The sequence below is a fragment of the Microcebus murinus genome, chromosome 12 (assembly GCF_040939455.1).
Source record: "Microcebus murinus isolate Inina chromosome 12, M.murinus_Inina_mat1.0, whole genome shotgun sequence".
Classification (NCBI taxonomy): Eukaryota; Metazoa; Chordata; class Mammalia; order Primates; family Cheirogaleidae; genus Microcebus; species Microcebus murinus.
Window position 1 is genome coordinate 87,537,904 of NC_134115.1, and position 24,723 is coordinate 87,562,626.

The 24,723-nt window shown below is 46.0% G+C and overlaps 1 protein-coding gene across 2 annotated transcripts in view; it reads left to right on the top strand.

Annotated features, from left to right (window-relative positions):
* Positions 1-24,177, top strand: part of NUP188 (nucleoporin 188) — a 51,233-nt gene extending 27,056 nt beyond the window's left edge. Inside the window, exons 14-44 of one of the 2 annotated variants that reach the window (XM_076009113.1) lie at positions 269-388; positions 943-1,069; positions 3,246-3,398; positions 4,974-5,100; positions 5,397-5,484; positions 5,578-5,654; positions 6,390-6,504; positions 7,674-7,794; positions 7,920-7,986; positions 8,728-8,856; positions 9,447-9,586; positions 10,660-10,766; positions 11,838-12,044; positions 12,160-12,329; positions 13,682-13,751; positions 14,163-14,230; positions 14,663-14,858; positions 16,520-16,597; positions 16,923-17,008; positions 17,267-17,412; positions 17,707-17,888; positions 19,093-19,293; positions 19,477-19,569; positions 20,412-20,570; positions 20,916-21,053; positions 21,892-21,966; positions 22,052-22,297; positions 22,442-22,573; positions 23,126-23,199; positions 23,306-23,435; positions 23,571-24,177. In XM_076009113.1, coding sequence (XP_075865228.1) covers positions 269-388; positions 943-1,069; positions 3,246-3,398; positions 4,974-5,100; positions 5,397-5,484; positions 5,578-5,654; positions 6,390-6,504; positions 7,674-7,794; positions 7,920-7,986; positions 8,728-8,856; positions 9,447-9,586; positions 10,660-10,766; positions 11,838-12,044; positions 12,160-12,329; positions 13,682-13,751; positions 14,163-14,230; positions 14,663-14,858; positions 16,520-16,597; positions 16,923-17,008; positions 17,267-17,412; positions 17,707-17,888; positions 19,093-19,293; positions 19,477-19,569; positions 20,412-20,570; positions 20,916-21,053; positions 21,892-21,966; positions 22,052-22,297; positions 22,442-22,573; positions 23,126-23,199; positions 23,306-23,435; positions 23,571-23,747 — 3,999 coding nt within the window. In that variant the 3' untranslated portion in view covers positions 23,748-24,177. Of the gene's footprint in view, positions 1-268; positions 389-942; positions 1,070-3,245; positions 3,399-4,973; positions 5,101-5,396; positions 5,485-5,577; positions 5,655-6,389; positions 6,505-7,673; positions 7,795-7,919; positions 7,987-8,727; positions 8,857-9,446; positions 9,587-10,659; positions 10,767-11,837; positions 12,045-12,159; positions 12,330-13,681; positions 13,752-14,162; positions 14,231-14,662; positions 14,859-16,519; positions 16,598-16,922; positions 17,009-17,266; positions 17,413-17,706; positions 17,889-19,089; positions 19,294-19,476; positions 19,570-20,411; positions 20,571-20,915; positions 21,054-21,891; positions 21,967-22,051; positions 22,298-22,441; positions 22,574-23,125; positions 23,200-23,305; positions 23,436-23,570 lie in introns of both variants that reach the window. The other variant, XM_076009112.1, reaches the window with a different exon arrangement.
* Positions 24,178-24,723: the final 546 nt, after the last annotated feature.

Sequence of the window (24,723 nt, forward strand, 5' to 3'; positions counted from 1 at the left end):
TCTTGCTCAGGCTGGTTTCGAACTCCTGACCTCGAGCAATCCGCCCGCCTCGGCCTCCCAGAGTGCTAGGATTACAGGCGTGAGCCACTGCGTCTGGCCGGAGAGAATAATTTTTCACCAGTAATTTGTCTTAGCATTGGCCATAGCCTCAAACCTCAAGGTCCAGATGATGAATAAGTCTGTTTTTTCTTATGATTGCTGGACAATTTGAAGGTATGTTATTTTGTGGACAACGTGAAGATCAGTGACTTCTGTGCTTCTACCATAGGAGCCAACCTCTGGTCTTGGGATCATTCTGGACAGCGTATGTGGAATGTTTCCCCACCTGCTTTCCCCACTCCTGCAATTGCTTCGAGCCCTCGTATCAGGGAAGTCCACTGCCAAAAAGGTAAGCTGTTCAGTCAGATACCTAAAGAGAATAGGAGATATTTTTTGCACCATTCATAAGGATTTCTTTTTGCTTTCCATCTTGTAGTTCCACTTCCTTGACAGGAGTTAGTATGAAGTTGAATGAGAGATGCCAAAGATAGTGCCTCAATTCTATAAAATTAGAATATTTTAATTATTAAGTACCTATTATAGATACTGTGGGAGTAAGACCAAGTATAAAGCTCTTTAATATCTAGTTGGAAGAGAATCATATATATATAAGAAACAAATAGCTAATAACCAGGTGGTACATAGTAAATGTCATTTGAGCAGTAAAGACCATACTGTTCAGGAGAGACAACTGTCTCTGTGTGGAGTAAGAAGGACTTGAGTTGGGTGTTAAAGCATGGTGAATATTTGGCAAGGAGGACAGAAGGCAATTTCAAGAACAATCATAGTCGTGAGCGTATAAGAAGTTAAGAGAGTCTGGCTAAAAGAGCAAAAGAGCAAATGGGGACCCCCTTGCATGTCCCAGAGGTGACTGTGTGATGGTTTCTTTTCGTGTGTCGGCAGGTGTATAGTTTCTTAGATAAGATGTCTTTCTACAATGAACTTTATAAGCACAAGCCCCATGATGTGATCTCACATGAAGATGGAACACTTTGGCGGAGACAAACACCCAAACTTCTTTATCCTCTTGGTAAGATAAAGAGATCCTTGGTGCATTAGTCCCTTTTTTGACAGCCTCTGTTTAGACCTCATTATTGTTTTTATTCTTTCATGTGAGGTGCCTTTAAAGCAGTTCTTCTCTCTAACCATGTATGTTGATTCATTGATAAGTAATTAGAGTCAGTTTCTCTCTTTTGTAGTTAACTTTTTTGCATCATTAGATTGATTTCTAAAATAATGCATGTTCATTGTAACAAGGTAAGTAATGCAGAGATATATTTTAAAAAGTTAATGTCTCAGTCCTTTCTCCATCAGATAATCAATGTTAAGAATTTGATGTATGTCCTTTCACATATTTCTGTGTACTCTCACAATTCATTCTGCAAGTTGATTTTATTATATACGGCTCTGACTCATTTGTTTTAGTAACTACTGAATTATCCTTGATGTTTCATAATTTTTTATCTTTCTCCTTCTAAAGGACGTTTAGACAATGTTAGTGTTTTGCCACTACAAATAATGCTGCTTGTGTTGGGTATGTACATACCCAATATACATACTGGTGCTTTTATTTTTAGTAGATAGAATCCCCAAAATGAGATTTTTGAGCAAAAGGGTTATATAGAAAATAGAAATTTTTTTTTTTTTTTTTTTGAGACAGAGTCTCACTTTGTTGCCCAGGCTAGAGTGAGTGCCGTGGCGTCAGCCTAGCTCACAGCAACCTCACACTCCTGGGCTCAAGCGATCCTGCTGCCTCAGCCTCCCGAGTAGCTGGGACTACAGGCATGCGCCACCATGCCCGGCTAATTTTTTGTATATATATTTTTAGTTGGTCAATTAATTTCTTTCTATTTTTGGTAGAGACGGGGTCTCGCTCAGGCTGGTTTCGAACTCCTGACCTTGAGCGATCCGCCCGCCTCGGCCTCCCAAAGTGCTAGGATTACAGGCGTGAGCCACCGCGCCCGGCCTATCAGAAAGTAGAAATTTTGAATAGATTTCCATTGACAGATGAATGAATAAATAAAATGTGGTATATACATAAAATGGAATATTATGATATTTAGCCTTAAAAAGAAAGGAAATTCTGATGCATACTACAACATAGATGAACCTTGATATTTTACTTAAGTGAAATAAGGTAGTCACAAAATAACAAATACTGTATAATTCAACTCATATAAGGTACTTAGAGTAGTCAAATTCATAGAGACAGAAAATAGAATGGTGGTTGCCAAGGGCTAGGGGTTTGAGAGAATGGGGGAATTACTGATTAATGGGTACAGAGTTTCAATTTTGCAAGATGGAAAAAGTTTTGTGATAAATGGTGGTGGTGTACAACAATGTGAATGTACTTAATGCCACTGAACTGTACCTGTTGTCAAAATGATAAATTTTATGGTATTATATTTTACCACAATTAAAAAAATTTTTTTAATGTTTGATTAGATTGTGCCCAATTAAGTTGTAGAGAAAGGTTGTAACAATTTGTTATTAGCAGTGAGTATGTTAGAGTGACCAGTCACTGCTTTTGGGCTCATGTGTATCCCAATTTCTCAAGGAGTAAAATAAAGAGGGAACGGCCTTACTGTTCTAGTCCTGGCATCACCACTGATTCACCCAGTGATCTGTGGACTTTCCATAGCCATCATTTGAATAGAAAACCACTCTCTGCACTCATCTTGTTTTCAGACATGTAGAAAGTCATTTCTTCAGGCCGGGCGCGGTGGCTCACGCCTGTAATCCTAGCACTCTGGGAGGCCAAGGCGGGTGGATCGCTCGAGGTCAGGAGTTCAAAACCAGCCGGAGCAAGAGCGAGACCCCATCTCTGCTATAAATAGAAAGAAATTAATTGGCCAACTAATATATATAGAAAAAATTAGCCGGGCATGGTGGCACATGCCTGTAGTCCCAGCTACTCGGGAGGCTGAGGCAGGAGGATCGCTTGAGCCCAGGAGTTTGAGGTTGCTGTGAGCGAGGCTGACGCCACGGCACTCACTCTAGCCTGGGCAACAAAGTGAGACTCTGTCTCAAAAAAAAAGAAAGTCATTTCTTCAGATCACGAGAATTTTGGGGTTTTTTTTTAAACATGAATAAAGCTGTAGGAATGTTAGCTACCAAGATGTGTTTAAATATTGGTGTCTGGGAAAGGAGTTACCTCTTCTTATTTGTCTTCAGATATTAGACTATTGTTCTTTCTCCTTCGTTAGGGGGTCAGACCAACCTTCGCATACCTCAAGGCACGGTGGGCCAAGTAATGCTGGATGACAGGGCTTACCTGGTGCGCTGGGAATACTCCTATAGCAGCTGGACCCTCTTTACCTGTGAGATTGAAATGCTGCTTCATGTTGTTTCAACTGCAGGTAAGGTCAGCTTTGGGAAACATGGAGGAGTAGGGGATGTTGGACATGCTGGGAGGATTTGAAGGAATTTCAAGATAAAATTCAGAACCATCTAGATTGTGATTTGTTTATCTGGGTCTCAGGGACTATTCTGTGGTTGTATGTTTTTTTTTTTGAGACAGAGTCTCACTCTGTTGCCTGGGCTAGAGTGCCATGGCATCAGCCTAGCTCACAGTAACCTCAGACTGCCAGCCTCCTGGCACAGAATAGGATGGAATGTTTCAGCAACACGGCTGCAGGGGAGGCATTACCTCAGATGGAGAGAAGAGCAAAAAAGATCGAGATTGTTGTGGAGTATTTCAGATACTCCCCAGTGTGATGGGGAGGCAAGTGATGATACTTACAAGGCATAGGCTATTAACGGGCAAGGAAGTCCCGCAGGGGAGCAGCCAGAGGTCCTCATAGCAGAACCAGAAAGGCCAGTAGATAACATGAAGAGGCTAAAAGGAATATTTGGAGGGTGCAAGGGGAGCTGGGACAGGGGAAGGAGGTGGCTAGAGAAGAAAGCTCTTTTAGCAAGGCCAGCAGTACAAAGACTAGGAGAATGGCCTTAAGGGTGGGACTGCCTGGATTCAAATCTGAGCTTCATCTCTTACTAACCATCTATTTGGAGCAGCACTTAACATCACTGAGCCTCAGTTTTTTTTTTTTTTTTTTTAGAGACAGAGTCTCACTCTGTTGCCCAGGCTAGAGTGAGTGCCGTGGCATCAGCCTAGCTCACGGCAACCTCAATCTCCTGGGCTCAAGTGATCCTACTGCCTCAGCCTCCTGAGTAGCTGGGACTACAGGAATGTGCCACCATGCCCAGCTAATTTTTTGTATGTATATTTTTAGTTGGCCAATTAATTTCTTTCTATTTATAGTAGAGACAGGATCTCGCTCTTGCTCAGGCTGGTTTTGAACTCCTGACCTTGAGCAATCCGCCCGCCTCGGCCTCCCAGAGTATTAGGATTACAGGTGTGAGCCACCACGCCTGGCCTCAGTTTTTTTATTACTTAAAAGAAAGGATAGAATACTGGGAGGCCGAGGTGGGTGGATTGCTCAAGGTCAGGAGTTTGAAACCAGCTTGAGCAAGAGCGAGACCCTGTCTCTACTAAAAAATAGAAAGAAACTAATTGGCCAACTAAAAATATATAGAAAAAATTAGCTGGGCATGGTGGCACATGCCTGTAGTCCCAGCTACTCGGGAGGCTGAGGCAGAAGGATTGCTTGAGTCTAGGAGTTTGAGTTTGCTGTGAGCTAGGCTGATGCCACAGCACTCTAGCCTGGGCAACAGAGTGGGACTCTGTCTCAAAAAAAAAAAAAAAAAAAAAGGATATGATAGAACCTGTGCCTGTTAGCAAAAGTTCGGCACTTGTCCCTGAGGCTGAATCAGAAGAATGAGGACAAAGAGTTTGAAGATAAAGAAAGAGGAGTTTATTAATTTGCTGGCAAATCAGGAGGTTACAGATTCCCACCTGAAAATACCAACGTCCTTTATTTTGTGATTTTAAAGGAGTTGTTTGCCATGAGGTCATAGTTTGTCTTTCCTCTCAGATGTGATTCAGCACTGTCAGCGAGTCAAACCCATCATTGATCTGGTCCATAAGGTCATCAGTACTGACCTGTCAATAGCAGACTGTCTTCTGCCCATCACGTCCCGCATCTACATGCTGCTGCAGCGGTGAGTCTCTTGTGGCCAACCCTTAGCTGCCTGGCAGAGCTCTCAGCAGTTATTCTCTTGGTTTTGAGGAGCCTGGAACATACCCACTAGGTTAAAGTCCACACATGTTCCTCTGTGCGAAGCCCTGGTGTAGTATCTGTCCCCAGCTGAGGGCTTTCCTGTTTTTATATCCCTGCTGAGATGAAGGACTTGGGAAGAGAGAACTGGGAAATATTTGTGATGGAACCAATTGTATTATTCATTTAACTGAAATTTACCAGTACACTGTTCATTTAACAGTACACTGTTCTTCCTAGGTTAACAACAGTGATCTCCCCACCTGTACATGTCATTGCTTCCTGTGTCAACTGCTTGACTGTTTTGGCTGCCCGGAATCCAGCAAAGGTGAGACATCAAATCTTTCCAACAGCCAAAAATGCAACAGTTGACATATACCTGAAGATACGTGGACATTTAATTCTTCTTTTCCCTTCTCAGGTCTGGACTGATCTTCGTCACACAGGCTTTTTACCATTTGTGGCCCACCCTGTCTCCAACATGAGTCAGATGATCAGGTGAGCCCAGGTCCTAGGGTGGATAGAGCATATTTTCTAGAGAGAATCATGCATGTTTCAGGTCTAGCCTAGCTTTACAGGTCTTAAGGAAGCTTGCCTGTCCACTTATTCTGTGCAGTCTTTGCCTATTCAGCCCTCTGGTCAGAAGTAGGATGGTGAGTGAGGACAGGGTAAAAGAGATGGTGGGGTATATGGGGCCCAGAGCTGCTCTCCTCTCAGGGTAGCACTGATCGCTCATAGTCTTTAAGCCTGAGAGTGGGAGAGCAAGGAAGATTCTCATCTAGCTGCTGCCATTTTAGGTATGTGCGAGTTTACTTTCCAGCCTAGAGAATCCAGAGATATCTAGATCCAGCGACTTATCTCATTCTTAAGCCACAGTAACTCTGTATTTTTTCTGTTTTCATGGGTGCTTGAACTTGTTCAGTGGACCACTTACTAATGCACTGGCTCTATCTTACTACCTGAGCATTCTTACCTTGCCGGCTCTTGCTTATAAGACAAAAATGTTTCCCTGATGTTCATTTGATTTTTTACTTTGAATCTCTTGATGTTGTACATCAATAAAACATGTTCTTAATGTTTACTCTGGGCATAAAATTGATTAAGGCTCTTGCAGAGCTTTCCTGTTTTATGCTTGAACCATCTAGACTATAACAAGACTGCTATGTGATTAATTTCTTGAAACCTGAAATTTCCTCATCATTTTTTTTTGCCTTTGCCTCTCTGTCTTCCCAGTGCGGAAGGGATGAATGCTGGGGGGTATGGAAACCTCTTGATGAATAGTGAACAGCCCCAGGGCGAGTATGGGGTCACTATTGCCTTTTTGCGCTTGATCACCACCCTTGTCAAGGTACAGTCTGGTCATATGATTCTGAAATAATTTCCCTCTCCCTGGCTACTGTAGTCATCTTGTCTGTAGGTAGAACAGTTGTCCTGAAGTTATGGTGCTTACCATTTCAATACATGAAGTATTGTATTGTACCCATATATTCTATAGTGGATACTTAATTATGTGAATTTATTTAATAGGAGGCTTATGAGTTAGAACTGAAGAGGCCATATGGGTAATGCAGTGGCTGTCAAGCTATTTTGATGGTAGCCCAGGGTAATAGGCATCATTGTATATCATTTCCCAGTATATATGTGTGTATATATACTCCTGAAGCAAAATTTCACAATACAGCATTTACTGTTACTACACAACATTCACTCAGTCCCACTCCCCTTTTTTTAAAGTGAGTTGTGACCATATACTGATTTCATAATCCACTAATGGATCACAGCTTAGTTTGAAAAATACTCTATATGAGTTGAGAGCATAGATTTTGGAGTCAAATAGAATTCGGTTTACATTTCATGTTGACCACTTACTAGCTGGCATGACCTTGGGGACAAGTACAGAATTTCTCAGAATCTCTGTAAAATAAGAGTGGTACATGGTCTGCCTGGTTGAGTTGAAAGAGGGTCATGTGTGGAAAGCACTTGACCCACTTCCTGCCTGCAGGAATCAATGAATGTTTAAAAAGATAGAAGCAATTGTATACAGAGGTAGAGATACAAATTCAGGTGTAAATTTAGAAAACTGAAGTTAACAAGTACCATCAGGGCAAAGAATTTGGGGTATGAGATCTCCTTTCTCATATTTCAGCGATGGGGTTGAGGTTAGGGACGGCTGATGATTGTGACAGTGAAATTGGCAGTCTTCATCGTCAAAAATCCTATAGCCTTTATGTTTAAGGTACCTCCCTTCTGTCCACATTTAGCCTTCATCCCTCTTCATGTTGGTGCCTTTAGTAACATTTTCACATTGTCTTTTTAGTCACTTTTTCTATTCTAAAGAAACCCACAACTTGGGCTCAATTAAAGTACGATGTTCTGATGTTTTGGTTTTTCACTGATGGCCAAAGCTTGCCCAGAATTCCTTTGGACTGACCTATCTATGGTTTTGGAGTTAAGTGTCTAATCACTAGATGACTTTTCTTTAAGTGGCAAAAGCCTTCACAACATGGTTTTTTGTAGGGGCAGCTTGGTAGTACGCAGAGCCAAGGACTTGTGCCGTGTGTAATGTTTGTGCTAAAGGAGATGCTTCCCAGCTATCACAAGTGGCGCTACAACTCCCATGGTGTGAGGGAACAGATTGGTAAGGACAGCATGGGCTGGAAAGACCTGGGAATTTCTGGGTGCCTGGAGAGCTTTCTCTCCCTTTCTGGGGATTAGGGTCATCACATAAGGCCACATTATAATTTTGTCTTTCTTGGAGTCCAGGTTGCCTGATCCTGGAGCTGATTCATGCGATACTGAACCTGTGCCATGAGACAGACCTGCATAGCAGGTAATGAGGGTGATTGTTAGAGCTCAGTGCTCACCAAGAGATATGTGGGGCTATTGCTGTGTAAAGCCATCTCATTTCTTCCTGAGAACTCACCTTGGTTGAGCCCAGAGCTCAGTAATCTTGAGATTATGAGCTGGCCTATTTATCATTTTTCCTTGAGAGAGAAGAGCAAATGAAGTGGGAACAAGATTGTGTGTGTGTGTGTGTTTGTGTGTATACTTATATAATAATCATTTTTATGATCCTTCCAAAAGCTATGCACATTCATTGGACAATATACAGTGCAAATGCCCTTCATATATCTACTTCCCATAGGCGATGTTAACAAGTTTGTGTTTCTTCTAGGTTTTTTCCTCCGCCTATACTAACTTTCTGTGCCATTTCATACTGATCTGTCTTGTTTTAATGATTCTGTGGATTCCATTTTATGGATTAATCATAATTCATTATATTAACTGTATCAGTTAATTGGTGAACATTTAAATTCCTTCTTAAATGATTATTTCAGGCATATATGGGAAATAAAATAAATACATAAAATAAATTCCTTCTTAGTGTGGTCTTTAGGATCAAGTCTATTTCAGGAAAATGATCAGAGTGCCTTCAGCTTACAGAGAGCTGATCTGTATCACCAATGGCCAGTTTGTTAAGTTTGCCACCCTAGGCAGCTAGATAGTGCCCTTTCCTTTCAGTGATGAACTTGGCAGCTCCCTAGTAACTCAGAACATTTCTTTCGTTCAGCCACACTCCCAGCCTGCAATCTCTCTGCATCTGCAGTCTGGCCTACACAGAAGCAGGACAGACAGTTATTAATATCATGGGCATTGGTGTGGACACCATTGACATGGTGATGGCTGCTCAGCCCCGAAGGTAGGGCTCCTTCTCATCCTTCCTGTTGTTTGTCTTTATTGTGCCTGTGTGTTCTAAGAAATCCAGTTAAGGTTAACTTGCAGTAGGTTTTTTTTTTTTTGAGACAGAATCTGGCTCTGTTGCCAGAGCTAGAGTGCCGTAGCGTCATCTTAGTTCACAGCAACCTCAAAGTCCTGGGCTTAAGCAATCCTTCTGCCTCAGCCTCTCTAGTAGCTGGGACTACAGGCATGCGTCACCATGCCTGGCTAATTTTTTTTAGTTGTCCAGCTAATTTCTTTCTATTTTTAGTAGAGGCAGGGGGTGGGGGGGTGTCTCCCTTTTGCTCAGGCTGATCTCCCTGCCTTGCAGTAGGTTTTTTAAGATAACCTTGTTCTCAGTATATAGCTGTTATCTAACCTAGTGGCTGCTAAATAGACTGGCACATAGCAAAGGGAGTTGATTACTCCTCCTCTCTCTTAGTTTGGACTGGGGCCTCTAACAGCAGCTGTTGAACTCTAGGATTATTGTTGGAATCTAATTCATGAGAGCACTTATGTTACAAATGAAGTCGTATTGTCTGAATCAACTTTGGTTTCCATTTGGCACCCTAGTGATGGGGCAGAGGGCCAGGGGCAGGGCCAGCTGCTGATCAAGACAGTGAAACTGGCATTTTCCGTCACCAACAATGTTATTCGGCTGAAACCTCCTTCTAATGTGGTGTCCCCCCTGGAACAGGCTCTCACACAACATGGTATGTATTTCTCTTCCAATCAGCAACATTTCTGTCCATGAATACATATTTTAGGCAGTGTTTTTGGATGTCAAAACTATTTTCTGATTAACTTCTTAAAGAAATTTGGGAATGATTACCAGCCCCTTTACTGGTTTTGGAAACAAGAGGACTGGGTCATACTCTATTTCTGCCTCCTATTGATGATAGAATGATAGTTAAGAACACGAGTTCAAAATCAACCTGCCTTGGTTCAAATTTTGGTCCCGACCACCATGACCTTGGGCACATTATTAAACAGTTCTCCCTTGGGTTTCTCATCTGTAAAATGGGGATAATAGTACAGGTCGAATATCCTTTATCTGAAATACTTGGGGCCCAGAAAAAAAGATTTCAGATTGTTTTGGATTTTGGAATATTTGATTTATACTTACTGGTTCAGCATCTCTAGTCCAAAAACCTAAAATCCAAAAAGCTCCAGTGATCATTTCCTTTAAGCTATAGTTTTAGATTTTGGAGCATTTCAGATTTTGGATTTTTGGATTAGGGATGCTCAATCTATAGTATCTACCTTGTAAAATTACAATGAAGATTAGATAAATGACTATGTAAAATATGTAGAGAATTACTATGTAAAATATGTAGAGATGGTTTTGATACCTATTAAATTTTGGCTATTACTCTGTGACTTTAAACTAATTATTTAATCTCTTTAGGACCCACTTTCCTTATTTTTAAGTAAGTGTTTGGATATGTCTAAGACCCTGTTGAGCGGTATAATTTTGGGAATTTTAAGATTTTTTACATATCAGTGCAATGCCTTTTTCTGACCTATTTGATAAAAGTATGTATTTTCTTCAAAGTATATCTTTGCTATTAATGAATTGCATTGAACTGTTTACCCCCAAATCCTGGTTATTCCTTTGCTCCTGAATGAAAGAGAAGGATGCTGCCACCTGGGTTTGCTCTGGCCCTCCAAGAATTTGAGAGCAAATTCCCTCACATATCCAGCATAAGCCTTTTAGAACTACAGCTTCTCTAAGAACTTGAGTGAGGCACACTTGATGTCTAAACTGTTTCCTGTGCTTCTTCAGGTGCTCATGGGAACAACCTCATTGCTGTTCTAGCCAAGTACATCTACCACAAACATGACCCTGCTCTGCCACGTCTTGCTATTCAGCTGCTGAAACGTCTGGCCACGGTAGGATCCCACTCAACCAACTAGAGCCTCAGGAAACTGACTCTTCCTGGCTTCAGACCACCCTTGCCCCATCTCCCAAAAGAAGCAGCTGACTAACTTGGACTTCTCTGACTTTTAAAGTATAATAATATAGCCATACACACACACACACAAAATGTGTGTTTATATGAGGGTGGTTTTTTCCCTGATTACAATAAATATACATGCTCATTGTAAAATATTTCTTTAAATGTTACAGAAATGTTAGAAAGTTGAGGTGCCCTGTGGTCCCCTTGTTCCAAGAATCCCTATGGGCAGGTTGATATGCATTGCTCCAGATTTCTTTTTATCTGTGTTTATTTGTTAAATAAAAGTATTTGGTGCTTTGGTCAGATGAATCTGTTTTTTTTAAAAAAAGAACATATATTTTTGTTCTTTATAAAAGTAGAATTCCACTACACGTACTGTTTTATGACTGGCTTTTTTCATGTGGTACCATATTGTGCAATCGTTTCACATGAGCACATTTGGACCCACTTCATTTTTTTTAGTGCTATATATCATACCCTGGAGTGGATATACCTAATTTATTTGGGCTATTTTGTATCTCACTGTTATAAACAGTGCTGCAGTGAACATTATTATCCCTAGAAGCTTGTAAATGTTTATAGTTACTAAAAATTAGTAGGCATAAATGAACATTTTAATTTTTAATAGATATTTCCAAATTGCCCTCCAGAAAAGATTCTAACAGTTTATATTCCTCTAACACCAAGTCTTGTATCCTTGCCACGATGCCTTCATCAGTTTTTTAACCTTTGTCAATCTAATAGGTAAAAAAATGCTATGTAATTTTTCACTTTTTATTTATTTAACTGTGAGAGAGGTTAAGTGTTTTTTTGTGTTGATTTCTCCTGTGAATTTTAGGGCATCTCATGCTATTGGTTGGCATGATGTCCCCTTTGTCCCTTTATGTCTGGATGCTTCCCTTTCTGCCAATTTTTAGGGAGTTCCCCAGAGCCTTTCTGCAGAAGCCCACTGATGTTTTTCTGGAAGCAGAGCTCTAAGCCTGTGTGTCCTGGTCTCCATCAGGTGGCCCCAATGTCAGTGTATGCTTGCCTGGGCAATGATGCAGCAGCCATACGTGATGCCTTCCTGACCCGACTGCAGAGCAAGATTGAGGACATGCGCATCAAAGTCATGATTCTGGAATTCCTCACAGTTGCAGTAGAGACCCAGCCAGGCCTTATTGAACTGTTTCTGAATCTGGAGGTGAAGGATGGGAGTGATGGCTCCAAGGTGAGCCTGTACTTGGGATGAGCTGAGAGGTGGCTTCTAAGATGTGCTGGGTTCTGCAGGCATGGATGCTAGCAGTGGCTGTGAGACTGAACTCTCACCCACACCCGATTAACAGGAATTCAGCCTTGGGGTGTGGAGCTGCCTCCATGCAGTGCTGGAGCTGATTGATTTCCAGCAACAAGATCGATACTGGTGTCCACCTCTGCTGCATCGTGCAGCCATTGCCTTTCTGCATGCCTTGTGGCAAGACCGTCGGGACAGTGCCATGTTGGTACTCCGAACCAAGTGAGTCTGACTCTGCGAGTAGTCTCCTTGTCCTTGTCTGTATAATGGGAGTAAAAGTAGTTGTCTCAGGGTTTTGTTGTGACCGTTCACTGGGAATGAGCATAAAACATGCTTAGTGTATGTTTCCATATATGAAAGTTTTATACTTACTCTCTTTTTAATGCTGTCAGTAGCAATTAAGGATCTTTAAGCATTAAGCATCTTTTTTTTTTTTTTTTTAAGACAGTCTCGCTTTGTTGCCTAGGCTAGAGTGAGTGCCGTGGCATCAGCTTAGCTCACAGCAACCTCAAACTCCTGGGCTCAAGCAATCATCCTGCCTCAGCCTCCTGAGTAGCTGGGACTACAGGCATGCGCCACCATGCCCGGCTAATTTTTTTTTATATATATATATTAGTTGGCCAATTAATTTCTTTCTATTTATAGTAGAGACGGGTCTTGCTCTTGTTCAGGCTAGTTTTGAACTCCTGACCTTGAGCAATCCGCCCGGCTCGGCCTCCCAGAGAGCTAGGATTACAGGCGTGAGCCACCGCACCCAGCAGCATTAAGCGTCTTTAAGGTTCAACTACTTTTGTGTTCTTGCCTTCTGCTAACTCCGTCAAAACCCAGTGGTCTTGAGAAACAGTAGATTCAGATGAGAATGGCTTGCTTAAGCCACTGGACCAAATGGAACAAATATCGTATTCTCTTGGATCCCGTTGACACAAAGGAAAGAGCATTAAAAACTCAGAATTTGGAACTCTGCTGTCTTATTTCCCTTCTTTGTGAGGCTTTTGGAAATGTACAATGGAAGGAATCATTAAGAGTTTTTATTGATCAACTCTATAATGCATAATTGTGTTTCTTAAAATGTGGCTGGGTGCGGTGTCTCATGCCTGTAATCCTAGCACTCTGGAAGGCCGAGGTAGGAGGATCACTCAAGGTTAGGAGTTTGAAACCAGCCTGAGCAAGAGCGAGACACTGTATCTACTGAAAATAAAAAGAAATTAATTGGCCAACTAAAAATATATATGGAAAAAATTAGCCGGGCATGGTGGCGCATGCCTATAGTCCCAGCTACTCGGGAGGCTGAGGCAGATGGATTTCTTGAGCCCAGGAGTTGGAGGTTGCTGTGAGCTAGGCTGATGCCACGGCACTCTAGCCTGGGCAACAGAGTGAGACTCTGTCTCAAAAAAAAAAAGAGAGAGATAAATGTAATTTTTATCTACTCTATGTAGGAGCAATTGACTTATGAGACAGATGTGAGTATTGGGACTGGTAAAATAGGAAGAAGTGACCACCATAGGGAGCTGGAGAGAGGAGAAAAGGACTATGGGAGAGAAAAGTGTGATTTCCAACATGTGTTTCCTTTCTAGACCCAAGTTTTGGGAGAATTTAACTAGTCCGCTGTTTGGAACCCTTTCTCCTCCCTCAGAAACATCTGAGGTAAGCTGTGGCGGAGGGTAGGACAGCAGCTGCAATCCCTGAGAGAAAAGGCTGGCCTGTGAGATGGGGGTGTAGAAAGTAATATGTCCCATAATTAAACAACAGAATATTCTCTTCACTAGAAACTTCTATCTTAGAGAAGTGCCTGCTTCCTCTCCCTTTGGTATCTTGCTTTGGGAAGTACAGTGGCTTGCCCTGCCTCTTCTTGTTAATGGTTTTGTGGTCTTGTCCACTCACTTGCAGACATTGTGGACCTGACACTTCTGCTTTTGCAAGTCATGTGGCCATTTACAATTTAGAGGGAGTATACTTGCTTATTCTCCAAGTATTGGGTCCTGCTCTGTTGACTTTTGGGGCCACTGGGGGAGATGTTCCTCCACGTGATCAGTCTGTTCTTTTCCCTCTTCACAGCCCAGTATCCTGGAAACCTGTGCCCTAATCATGAAGATAATTTGCTTGGAGATATACTATGTAGTTAAGTGAGTCCTTTCCCCTTTTGAGATTTTAACTGAAGGTTGGGAGGAGAGGAAGATTGTGGTGGCCTACCACTGGGTGCATGGTGGTATGAGCCAAGGCAGAGGACAGAGCTTGTTTGAAACCATTTATGGAGGGCCAGTGAACTGTGTCCCTGGCCAATCCATTGATGGCATTTATGATCATCAGAAAGTTATTGTGAAGCAAACTCCATGTGACCGGGATTTTATGGAGGAGGAATCCTGGAAAGGCCTCAGCCTAACCCATTATGTTGAGCAAGAAGTATGAGTCCCACACTTTGGAGGTGATCCTGGAGCCGTCTGCCTTTAAGCCCATGTGAGGTTGTTTTCTCTGCCTCAACAAGGGTCTGTGCCCGTCACACTCCCATCTGCTTTTAAAACCTAACTGTGGGTTTTGTTTATTTCTTGACACCACAGGGGTTCATTAGACCAGTCATTAAAAGATACACTCAAGAAATTTTCCAGCGAGAAACGCTTTGCCTACTGGTCAGGGTATGTCAAGTCCTTGGCAGTTCACACAGCTGAAACAGAGGGCAGCAGCTGTACCTCCTTGTTAGAGTATCAGATGCTGGTCTCTGCCTGGAGGATGCTTCTCATCATCGCCACCAGTCACGTAAGAACTTCCTGGGGCAAGTGTTCACTTTGATGTCTTAACAATGACCCTTTGAGATGCCTAGCAGATACAGGTCCTTGGGATGAAAAACGAACCAGTATGGTTTTATCCTTGAGAGCTAAAATTAACAGATTGTTTGCCAAGAGATTGGGGCAAATGTGGAGTATTTGAGGGTATTGGGCCCAATGGACTCTTAAGAATAGTGTAGAGAAGTGATTCGAAATCCTTTCAGACGTTCTTAAAGCCTTGTGTAGTTCTCTTTGAGCCTTGACTGGGTCTCAGCTGTTCCCTCTCTGCATCTACGTCTTGTGCAAATATGTAATTGCCTTCTTGTGCTATGTGTCCTGTAGATACTAGGTAAATATTTGTAGACTAGTCAGCAGGTAGCTCTGACAGCTGTAGCAGCACCCTGTCTAAAGAGCAGTTTATTTTCATTGGTTCTAGAAACTGCATTTCCTGGTCTTAGAAAAAACAGAGGCCATTGTCTTTGCATTGCATGCTACTCAGAGGTGGTTTCAAAAGAGAGTTTGCATTGTTTGTGGCATTTTTCGTGGTTTGATGCTATCATGCTATATTGTAAGACTTGGTGGTGAACTATTTTTCCTTAGGGTATACAGACAGATTTCTTGACTTCATTAACAACTTCAGCTTGATGGATGTCTTCTTGTTCCAAGTGTCTCTTACATCTTCTGTGAAATTTGTTCCCTAGTGCCAGACTGCCCACATGCTTGGAGCTTTGCACCTAGAAAGAGTGGATGTGTGAAACACCCTTGCCATGGCACAGTGGCTATGGACCCTAAAACCCCAGACACACTGAAAGGCTCAGCCATCTTTGGGAGTAGTTGATTCCCCAGGGTATAATCTCTCTGCCTTTTAGGCCCTAGTCAGGAAGCAGTTTTTGAGTTGTAGTTCTGAAAATCCCACCATCCTCTTTCCCCTAGGAGACCTATCTGGCTAAGTCTAGGATGTTGATCATTCATTCATTCAGTTAATGGCTTTTAGTGGAATGCTTACCATGTGCCAGGCATCAGGATACAGCAATGAGTAAGGTAGATAAGATCTTCAATCTCATAGAGGGTGGTCCATGAAGGAGGTAAATTGTAAACAAATTTGCCAGTAAAAAATATGGTTTCAGATAGTGATAACTGTCTGTGAAGGAAATAAGGTGCTATGGTAGTGAACATGTGAGACAGAAGTAGTCAGGGAGGCCCACTCTGATGAGGTGATGTCCCACCTGTGACCTGAGTGTGGGAAGAAGCCTTCCATATGGAATGCCTGTGGAGGAGAGGTCTGGGCAGAGGAGCTTGCAGGTACCAAGGTACTGAAATGGATAGGAGCTTGGTGTGTCCAAGGAGGGGCAGGAGGCAAGTAGGGCTGGATTGGATTGAGCACAGTGGGATAATACCAGAATGAGTTGGGAAGAGTTTGGTTTGCATTTTCTGGGCACTGGGAAGCCTTTGAAGGGTTCTAAGCAGAGGACAGATGGAGTCATGAAGAGGCAGTGAACCTGGACTTGACTCTGACCATAGCTAAGAGTCAACAGAAACAGCAGGGCTGCAGTGACTTGTCAATAGCTAATTGCCTGACAGAGGACCCCACATTTTTTGGCTCTAAAGTCTGGGAAATTTTCCCAGCTGAAATCTTTTTCTGTTCCTTTGCAGGCAGATACAATGCACCTGACCGACTCTGCAGTGCATCGACAGCTCTTTCTTGATGTACTTGACGGGACCAAAGCGTTAGTAAGTGTGTCTGGAAGGTTTCCTGTTTCTCCCAGGGAGAGAGTCGCCAAAGTCAAATAGCAGAGCTCGTGTGTTGGCGGCCAGCGCACAGTGGTCAGGTCAGAGGGCTCATGTGGGCCTGAGGGGCGCCAGAGGCTGTGGTGTGTCAACAGGGTCTGCTGCTGCTGTGCCAGCACTGGCTTCTCCCCCTCCGCTCCGCCCCTGTGAACTTGCTACAGGGAAGAAAGGCATGTGTCCAGGACGTGCCCTGTGGATAAAGTGTGGATCCTCTCGCTGTCTGCTCACAGGAAGTCAGGCTTCTCACTGGTGTGCTGTCTCCCCTCAGCTCCTAGTTCCGGCCTCCGTCAACTGTCTCCGCCTTGGCTCCATGATGTGCACTCTGCTGCTCATCCTTCTCCGGCAGTGGAAGAGGTGAGCGCTGTGCCAGGAGAGGCGGGCTGAGGCCACAGCCTCCTGGCAGTGCCTGCTTACTCCGCTTACTGGCCTTTCGCCTTCCCGAAGGGGAGAAAGTGCGTCTGAATTGGCTTGGCTTTCCCTCATAGGGAGTGGATGTGACATGGCAGAAGGGAGGGGAAGTATACTGCCTAGGGGCCCTGCTGACGTGGAGTATGGGTAGAGTATGACCTTCTGTGAGGTGTTATCCCCCCTCCACTCCCATATTCTTTATAGAGAGTTAGGTTCTGTGGATGAAATCCTCGGACCCTTAACAGAGATCCTGGAGGGAGTGCTGCAGGCAGACCAGCAACTCATGGAGAAGACCAAGGCCAAGGTGTTCTCAGCGTTCATCACAGTGTTGCAGATGAAGGAGATGAAAGGTGAGGAGCAGGGACAGTGGGAATAGCAGCAGTAGTCTGCCCACCCCTGCTGGCAGCCATCTTGGGTGGGCCTTCCTACAGCTCAGGGCACACATTTCTCTTGTGACTTTTAAACTTTCATTCTTGGAATTTTACCTCAAGAGTACTCTTTTTCTTCCTGACCTGTCTTTCCTCCCTTCCTGCCAGACATACACTCTCCCTCTTAGCACTCTACCACATTCCCAGCCCCTTGCCTAGGAAGGAATGTGAGAGTTGGCCTGGTGAGCATGACTGTGTCCCCTATCTGTTCTGCAGTAAGTGACATACCCCAGTACTCCCAGCTGGTGCTGAATGTCTGTGAGACCCTCCAAGAAGAGGTGATTGCACTGTTTGACCAAACTCGCCACAGTTTGGCATCGGGCAGTGCCACGGAGGACAAGGATAGCATGGAGACCGATGACAGCTCTCGGCCCCGGCACAAGGACCAGCGTGATGGGGTGAGGGAGTGCACTAGCAAGCCATCTGTCCTTCCTACTGCCTGCTAGCTCTGTCTCTGACCCTAGGGGGACTAGTGAGCAAGACAGATAGTTGCTGCACTTCTAGAATTCACAGCCTGGAAGGAAGAGTTAATAGATGAGACACTGTGCAGAGAAGCAGAGGAGTCCCAGAGGAGTTACACCTTAGAGTAGATGGAGTTGCTGTCCACTGAGAGCTAGACCCAAGAGGGCAGGATGGGGAGATAGCATGAGTTCTGATAGTCAAGCTCATGTTGGAGGTGTGTGACCAAGCAGGTCTTGGGCGTCCAGGCCCACATTGTGACAAGTGATGCAGGGGAGAAGTGCAGGGAGAACTTAAAAGCCTGGGTTCTGGCCGGGCACGGTGGCTCACGCCTGTAATCTCCTAGCACTCAGGGAAGCCAAGGCAGGTGGATTGCTCGAGGTCAGGAGTTTGAAACCAGCCTAAGCAAGAGTGAGACCCCATCTCTACTATAAATAGAAAGAAATTAATTGGCCAACTAATATATACAGAAAAAATAAGCTGGGCATGGTGGCGCATGCCTGTAGTCCCAGCTACTCAGGAGGCTGAGGCAGCAGGATTGCTTGAGCCCAGGAGTTTGAGGTTGCTGTGAGCTAGGCTGATGCCACGGCATTCACTCTAGCCTGAGCAACAAAGCGAGACTCTGTCTGAAAAAAAAAAAAAAAGCCTGGGTTCTACCCTGATCCATGACTCGGACTGAAAATGCCTTTTCGGAGATGACATGGATTGGTAGAGGCAGGCAGTGAAAGGGACTGGAGAAAGACCATTTAGGGGGCAACTGCATTAGTGCAGCAAGAGGTGGTGAGATCTCTCCAACTCCTGGTGGTGCAGTTGGGTGGAACATCCAGATTGGGGACAGGAGGTGGCACTGACAACACTTGGTGACAGTGTGGGTGAAGGCGGAGGGAGGAAGCAGATGTAGAGCCCATAGGTTATGGGGAGTTACACCTTAGAGTAGATGGAGTTGCTGTCCACTGAGAGCTAGACCCAAGAGGGCAGGATGGGGAGATAGCATGAGTTCTGATAGTCAAGCTCATGTTGGAGGTGTGTGACCAAGCAGGTCTTGGGCGTCCAGGCCCACAGCTGGCCATCATCATCATCCTCTTCCTTCCCCTGGACTGCTTCCTTCCTCTTCTACTCATCTTTGCTCCTGGGTTCCAGCAGGTGTGTGTCCTGGGCTTGCACCTGGCCAAGGAGCTGTGTGAGGTAGATGAGGATGGTGACTCCTGGCTGCAGGTGACCCGCAGGCTCCCCATTCTGCCTACCCTCCTCACCACCCTGGAGGTGAGTCTTCGCATGAAGCAGAACCTGCACTTCACTGAGGCTTCACTGCACCTGCTCCTCACCCTGGCTCGCACCCAGCAGGTAGGAGGCCAGTCGAGGGCAGGAAGGGATCACCTTGTTTTGTGTGGGTTCTGACATTCGAGAAGCTGTGGTCTAGCCCAAGAGCCCTACCTGCCCTTTGGCAGAGGGCTACAGGCTTAGGCTCTGGTTGTGGTGGGGCAGGAACAAACAGGCTCCGTCACATTCTGTGTCCTTATCTCCCAGGGAGCCACAGCAGTGGCTGGAGCTGGCATCACTCAGAGCATTTGTTTGCCCCTCCTGAGCGTGTACCAGCTCAGCACCAATGGCACAGTGCAGGTGAGTGCCAGGAGTTTGCCGGGAGGCCCAGCATGGCCAACCTGCAGTTCCAGTTGAAAAGGACCCTTCCCACCTGGCCCTGGAAGTTGCTCTCCTCTTCTTGGCTTGCTTAATACGCTGATGGTTAGGAATCTTCCTTACCCCCAGGCTGATCTCTAACAAACTTGCCACTAAAAGGTACCACCTAATCTCTGTGCACCACCTTTGGGAGATGGGATGGATTCTTCCTATCAAAAGCATAAGGAGGGCCAAAGAACACATTCCTGAGATTGGGCCTGCAGCCAGGACAGCTGTCCTCTCCTCTCTCCCTCTGAAAGGCAGCGTGTTACTGTGACTCCACCCCTGTCCCATGGGACCAGGAAAAGGGAAGTGGGTGGTATGAGGGCTTGATGTGGCCTCAGCACCCTGCCCTCTGGGTACCTTGGTTACTTATAGTTTAACAGATGTCTCTTAATCCCAAAAGAGTAGTCTTCACTTGAACCTCTCACTCTTGTGAGAATTGTTAAGTAGTTGGGCATCTAGCCCAGCTGCCCTTTAGAGGAAGCACATGAGGGCCAGAGCTGGGCAGTGATATGTCCAAACTTACACAGCTGGTTAGTGCCAGACCTGAGTCTGGATCCCAGGATCTTGAATCTCTGCCTAGTGCTCTTTCCTTGCATCTGCTGGCCTTGGCCCCTTTTCTGGCCTTGCTGGTTGCCAGGCAGTGGCTGTGCCCACCCTGGTATATTTCTCCTCCCAGCAGTCAGTTGCCTTACCTGCTGTACTACAAGGAGGCCTTACCCTCCCTGTCAGTTGGGTTCCTGTGGCACTGTGTCCTGAACTTGTCTGCTGTTTTTCTTCAGACACCTAGTACCTCTCGGAAGTCCGTGGATGCCCCGTCTTGGCCGGGTGTCTACCGCCTGTCCATGTCCTTAATGGAGCAGCTGCTCAAAACTCTGCGGTACAACTTCCTGACCGAGGCTCTGGACTTTGTGGGTGTCCACCAGGAGCGGACCTTACAGGTGAGCACCTGCCAGCATCACAGGAGAGGAGACCTCAGGGTAAAAAGGGATCTGGGCCATTCAGGAGGCAAGTGGGTATGGAGCTTGGGCCTCGGCAGTGGAGGCGTGTTGATGCCCTTATTTCTAAGATGTGCTGAGGACTGTTGGCTCATTGGCCAGCCAGTCTGCTGAGTGACGGGAATGGTCTCATGTCAGCTCAGACAGAAACTTGCTTGTACTGCCAAGTGACATGTTGTGCTGCCACCTCAGTGTTTGTGGGCTCAGGACCAATCCTCTCCATGGGAGGGCAGGCATGGTTGTGTCTCAGCCATCCCCATCCTTCCCTGCTGTCCCGTCTCTTCTCAGTGCCTCAACGCAGTAAGGACAGTACAGAGTCTGGCCTGCCTGGAGGAGGCGGACCACACTGTGGGCTTTATTCTGCAGCTGTCCAACTTCATGAAGGAATGGCACTTCCACCTGCCTCAGCTCATGCGTGATGTCCAGGTGGGGGCTTCAGACACTGTGTCTTGGAGGTGTCTGGGGAAATGCTTAGGGACAGGGAGGCTGTGGGCACTCTCTGGGGCACCTCCAGTGAATTGCAGGCTATTCCTGAACATGGGCTTTTTGCTTGGGGAGCACAGGGTTTGGTTTCATTTTGCTTACTCTGGCTGAAGTTTTCCCTCTACCATGAAGGGCAGCCATGTAGATTAAGAACCTGGGCTCTATCAGATAGACCTTATTCAGATCCCATAAGGACAGACCTGGAGCTGGGAACCAGCAGGGAAAGAACACAGGCTCTAATGCCAGATAAGCTTTTGTCATATGCTGATTTTGTGACCTTGGCCAAGTCACTTCACCTCTATTTTTCTTTTCCTTTTGTTTTTGTAGAGACAGGGTCTCACTATGTTGCCCGGGCTGGTCTTAAACTCCTTGGTTTAAGCGATCCTCCTGCCTTGGCCTCCCAAAGTGCTGGGATTACAGGCATGAGCTATTGTACCTGGCCTCACCTCTATTTCTAGGCTTGTATTGTTTTCCTATAAAATGGGAATCAGTCTTATCTCATCTTCTTTACTTACTTAGAACCATATAACGTGTCAGGCATTTAGCTAGGTCCTAGGTAAACGTTACAAGCCTGAGCCCTGCTGACCCCAAGTTTGCAGTGCTATATATTTAGTGGCTATAGGCTAGAGTGTGGCCAAGTGAGCACTGGCAGGTAAGAGAAGAGTGTCAGGGAGTGAGAGAAGCACATTGCTATCATGTAGAGACTTGTTGGGTCAGTCTAGTCAGATGACTGGGGCTGCTGCCCACAAGAATCTTCCTCTCCCTCCCATGTCTGCCCCAGGTCAACCTGGGTTACTTGTGCCAGGCCTGCACCTCTCTCCTGCATAGCCGCAAGATGCTGCAGCACTACTTACAGGTAACTGAGTTATGAGTGCCCATGAGTGCCCAGAATGCCTCACCCTGGCTTCCCTGGGCTCCACTTTCATTTTCTGACTCCCCAGAACAAAAATGGAGATGGCCTCCCTTCAGCTGTCACCCCCCGAGTCCAGCGACCGCCCACCACTGCTATGGCTACACCTGCTGCGCCAGCCTGCTGCTCCTCCTCCAAGCAGCCCACTGCTGACACAGAGGCCTCAGAGCAGCGGGCCCTGCACATGGTCCAGTACGGCCTTCTCAAGATCCTCAGCAGGACCCTGGCAGCCCTACGCCACTTCACCCCAGATGTCTGCCAGATCCTGCTCGATCAGGTACCAGTTGCCACCTGTGCAGCTCTGCAAGCTTCCTGGATCCTTGAAGTCTGTGTTGTTTTGTGCTCTGCTCCCCTCTGCTGTGTACTGAGAGCCATCTGGCATCTTAGCTGGGTCCTAGATCTTCCCTGTCTTGCCTCGTAGTCACTGGATCTTGCTGAATACAACTTCCTGTTTGCCCTGAGCTTTACCACCCCCACGTTTGATTCTGAAGTAGCCCCCTCCTTTGGGACCCTTCTGGCCACAGTGAATGTGGCCCTCAACATGCTTGGAGAGGTAAGTTGGGTACTGTCAAGACTTGCCCTCTACCCATTCTTCCTCCAGTCTGCCACCTCCTCACCTACCGTGGGCCTGTTATCTAACATTCCTGGGGATAGAACCTACCCCTGAGCATTATTGTATAAATTAAATGAGGTCACTGGGTTGGCTCACGCCTGTAATCCTAGCACTCTGGGAGGCTGAGGAGGGCGGATTGCTCAAGGTCAGGAGTTTGAAACCAGCCTGAGCAAGAGGGAGACCCTGTCGCTATTATAAATAGAAAGAAATTAATTGGCCAACTAATATATATAGAAAAAATTAGCTGGGCATGGTGGCGCATGCCTGTGGTCCCAGCTACTCGGGAGGCTGAGGCAGCAGGATCGCTTGAGCCCAGGAGTTTGAGGTTGCTGTGAGCTAGGCTGACGCCGGGGCACTTACTCTAACCTGGGCAACAAAATGAGACTCTGTCTCAAAAAAAAAAAAAAAAGTCACTGATAAGCAGGAAACTTTCAGCAAGTGAGAGCTGTTACTGTTGGCTTACTTTTTTACTGCTTGCTTCTCTTCTTCCAGCTGGACAAGAAAAAGGAGCCCCTCACCCAAGCTGTGGGGCTCAGCACACAGGCAGAAGGAACCAGGACATTGAAGTGAGACCTCCCTCTGGGATCTGACAAGGGGCTGGGGCAGTCATAGGGCCACCGTTCTATTGGAAGGTCCTCTGCAACAGTGCCGAAAGCCTGCCCTTCCTTCCAGGTCTCTCCTGATGTTTACCATGGAAAACTGCTTCTACCTGCTCATCTCCCAGGCAATGCGGTACCTTAGGGACCCAGCTGTGCACCCCCGGGACAAGCAGCGGATGAAGCAGGAGCTCAGCTCAGAGTTGGTATGGATAGAGGGCTGATTAGAGGAGTCTGGACCAGCAGGGCATGAGCCCCATGGGGTCCTGCCTGCCCAGTTCCTAAGGGGTAGGGATGGTGCCCTAGAGGTGCTAGGTCTCATCAAGCTTATTTTCTTATAGAGCACACTGCTCTCCAGCCTCTCACGCTACTTCCGCCGGGGAGGCCCCAGCTCCCCTGCTGCTGGCGTCCTCCCTTCATCACAGGCCAAGTCCAGCTCTCTCTCCAAAGCCAGCCCCGAAAGCCAGGAGCCTCTGATCCAGCTGGTACAGGCCTTTGTCCGTCATGTGCAAAGATAGAGCAGTGGCATGCTGCCCACCTGCCACTCTCCAGCACCGTGACCCTGGACAGTGTGGGTGCTGTGGCTGCCAAAGCCAGTGTGCAACAGGGAAGATCCTGTCACCCTCTTCCCAGTGTGGCCACGACTCCTACCACCCGTCTGCTGACATTATTTTTGTAATAGATTAAGAGGTCAACAGCAGGGGCGGGGAGCCAAGAGCCCCTTGTGCTCAGGCCCTCACATTCAAAATGCCCCAGAGGTAAATTCCTATCCTTCGAGCATTCCCCACAGCACTCAGCCCCCAGGGGAGAGGCGGCAGCTGGTGTGTGACAGTCCAGGAGAAGCTCTATACACGGGTTTGAAAATCTGTTTTCCATGATCTGTACTTGCAGTTTTTTGGTAATACTGTGGTCTATTTATACAAATATTAAAATACTGTTTATAGACAACTGTGTCATATGTAACTTCAAGGCCTGGGAATGATAAGCCAACTCTCAGAACCTTGAACAGTAGTCTCCCTCGGCCAGGGGCCCAGGCAGTGATTTGGGAAGGCAGGATACTTATCATGGCTGACTCTTCAGCACCCCTGTTAATGTCCTCGGGCAGAGGGGCATGCTGGGTGGACATTTTGTCGTGTCCCCGACCACCCTCTTCCATCTGCCCAGCTGGCTGAGCTCATCTGTGGGTGTGGCCTTTCTTGAGGCTCTGGGGCTCTTACAGCCTTTCCCGTCCCCCTCTCCAGAAGCCCAACAGCCGTTGGCCTCCTCAGGACTAAAGTCAGAGTGCGAGGCCCCACTAAGAGCCATCTAGAGGCTTCTAGAATCAGGCTGACCTGGGCTTGAGTTTCTGCTCGGCCACTTGGCAAGTTGTCCCTTGAGGAAGTGACTATCTTGCTTATCTTTCCTCATCTGTAAAATGCCGCAGAGGACAGTGTGAGAACGTGTGGGCCCTGTGCTGGGCTGTCTGACCAGCAGAAAGTGCTGACGGCCACAAAT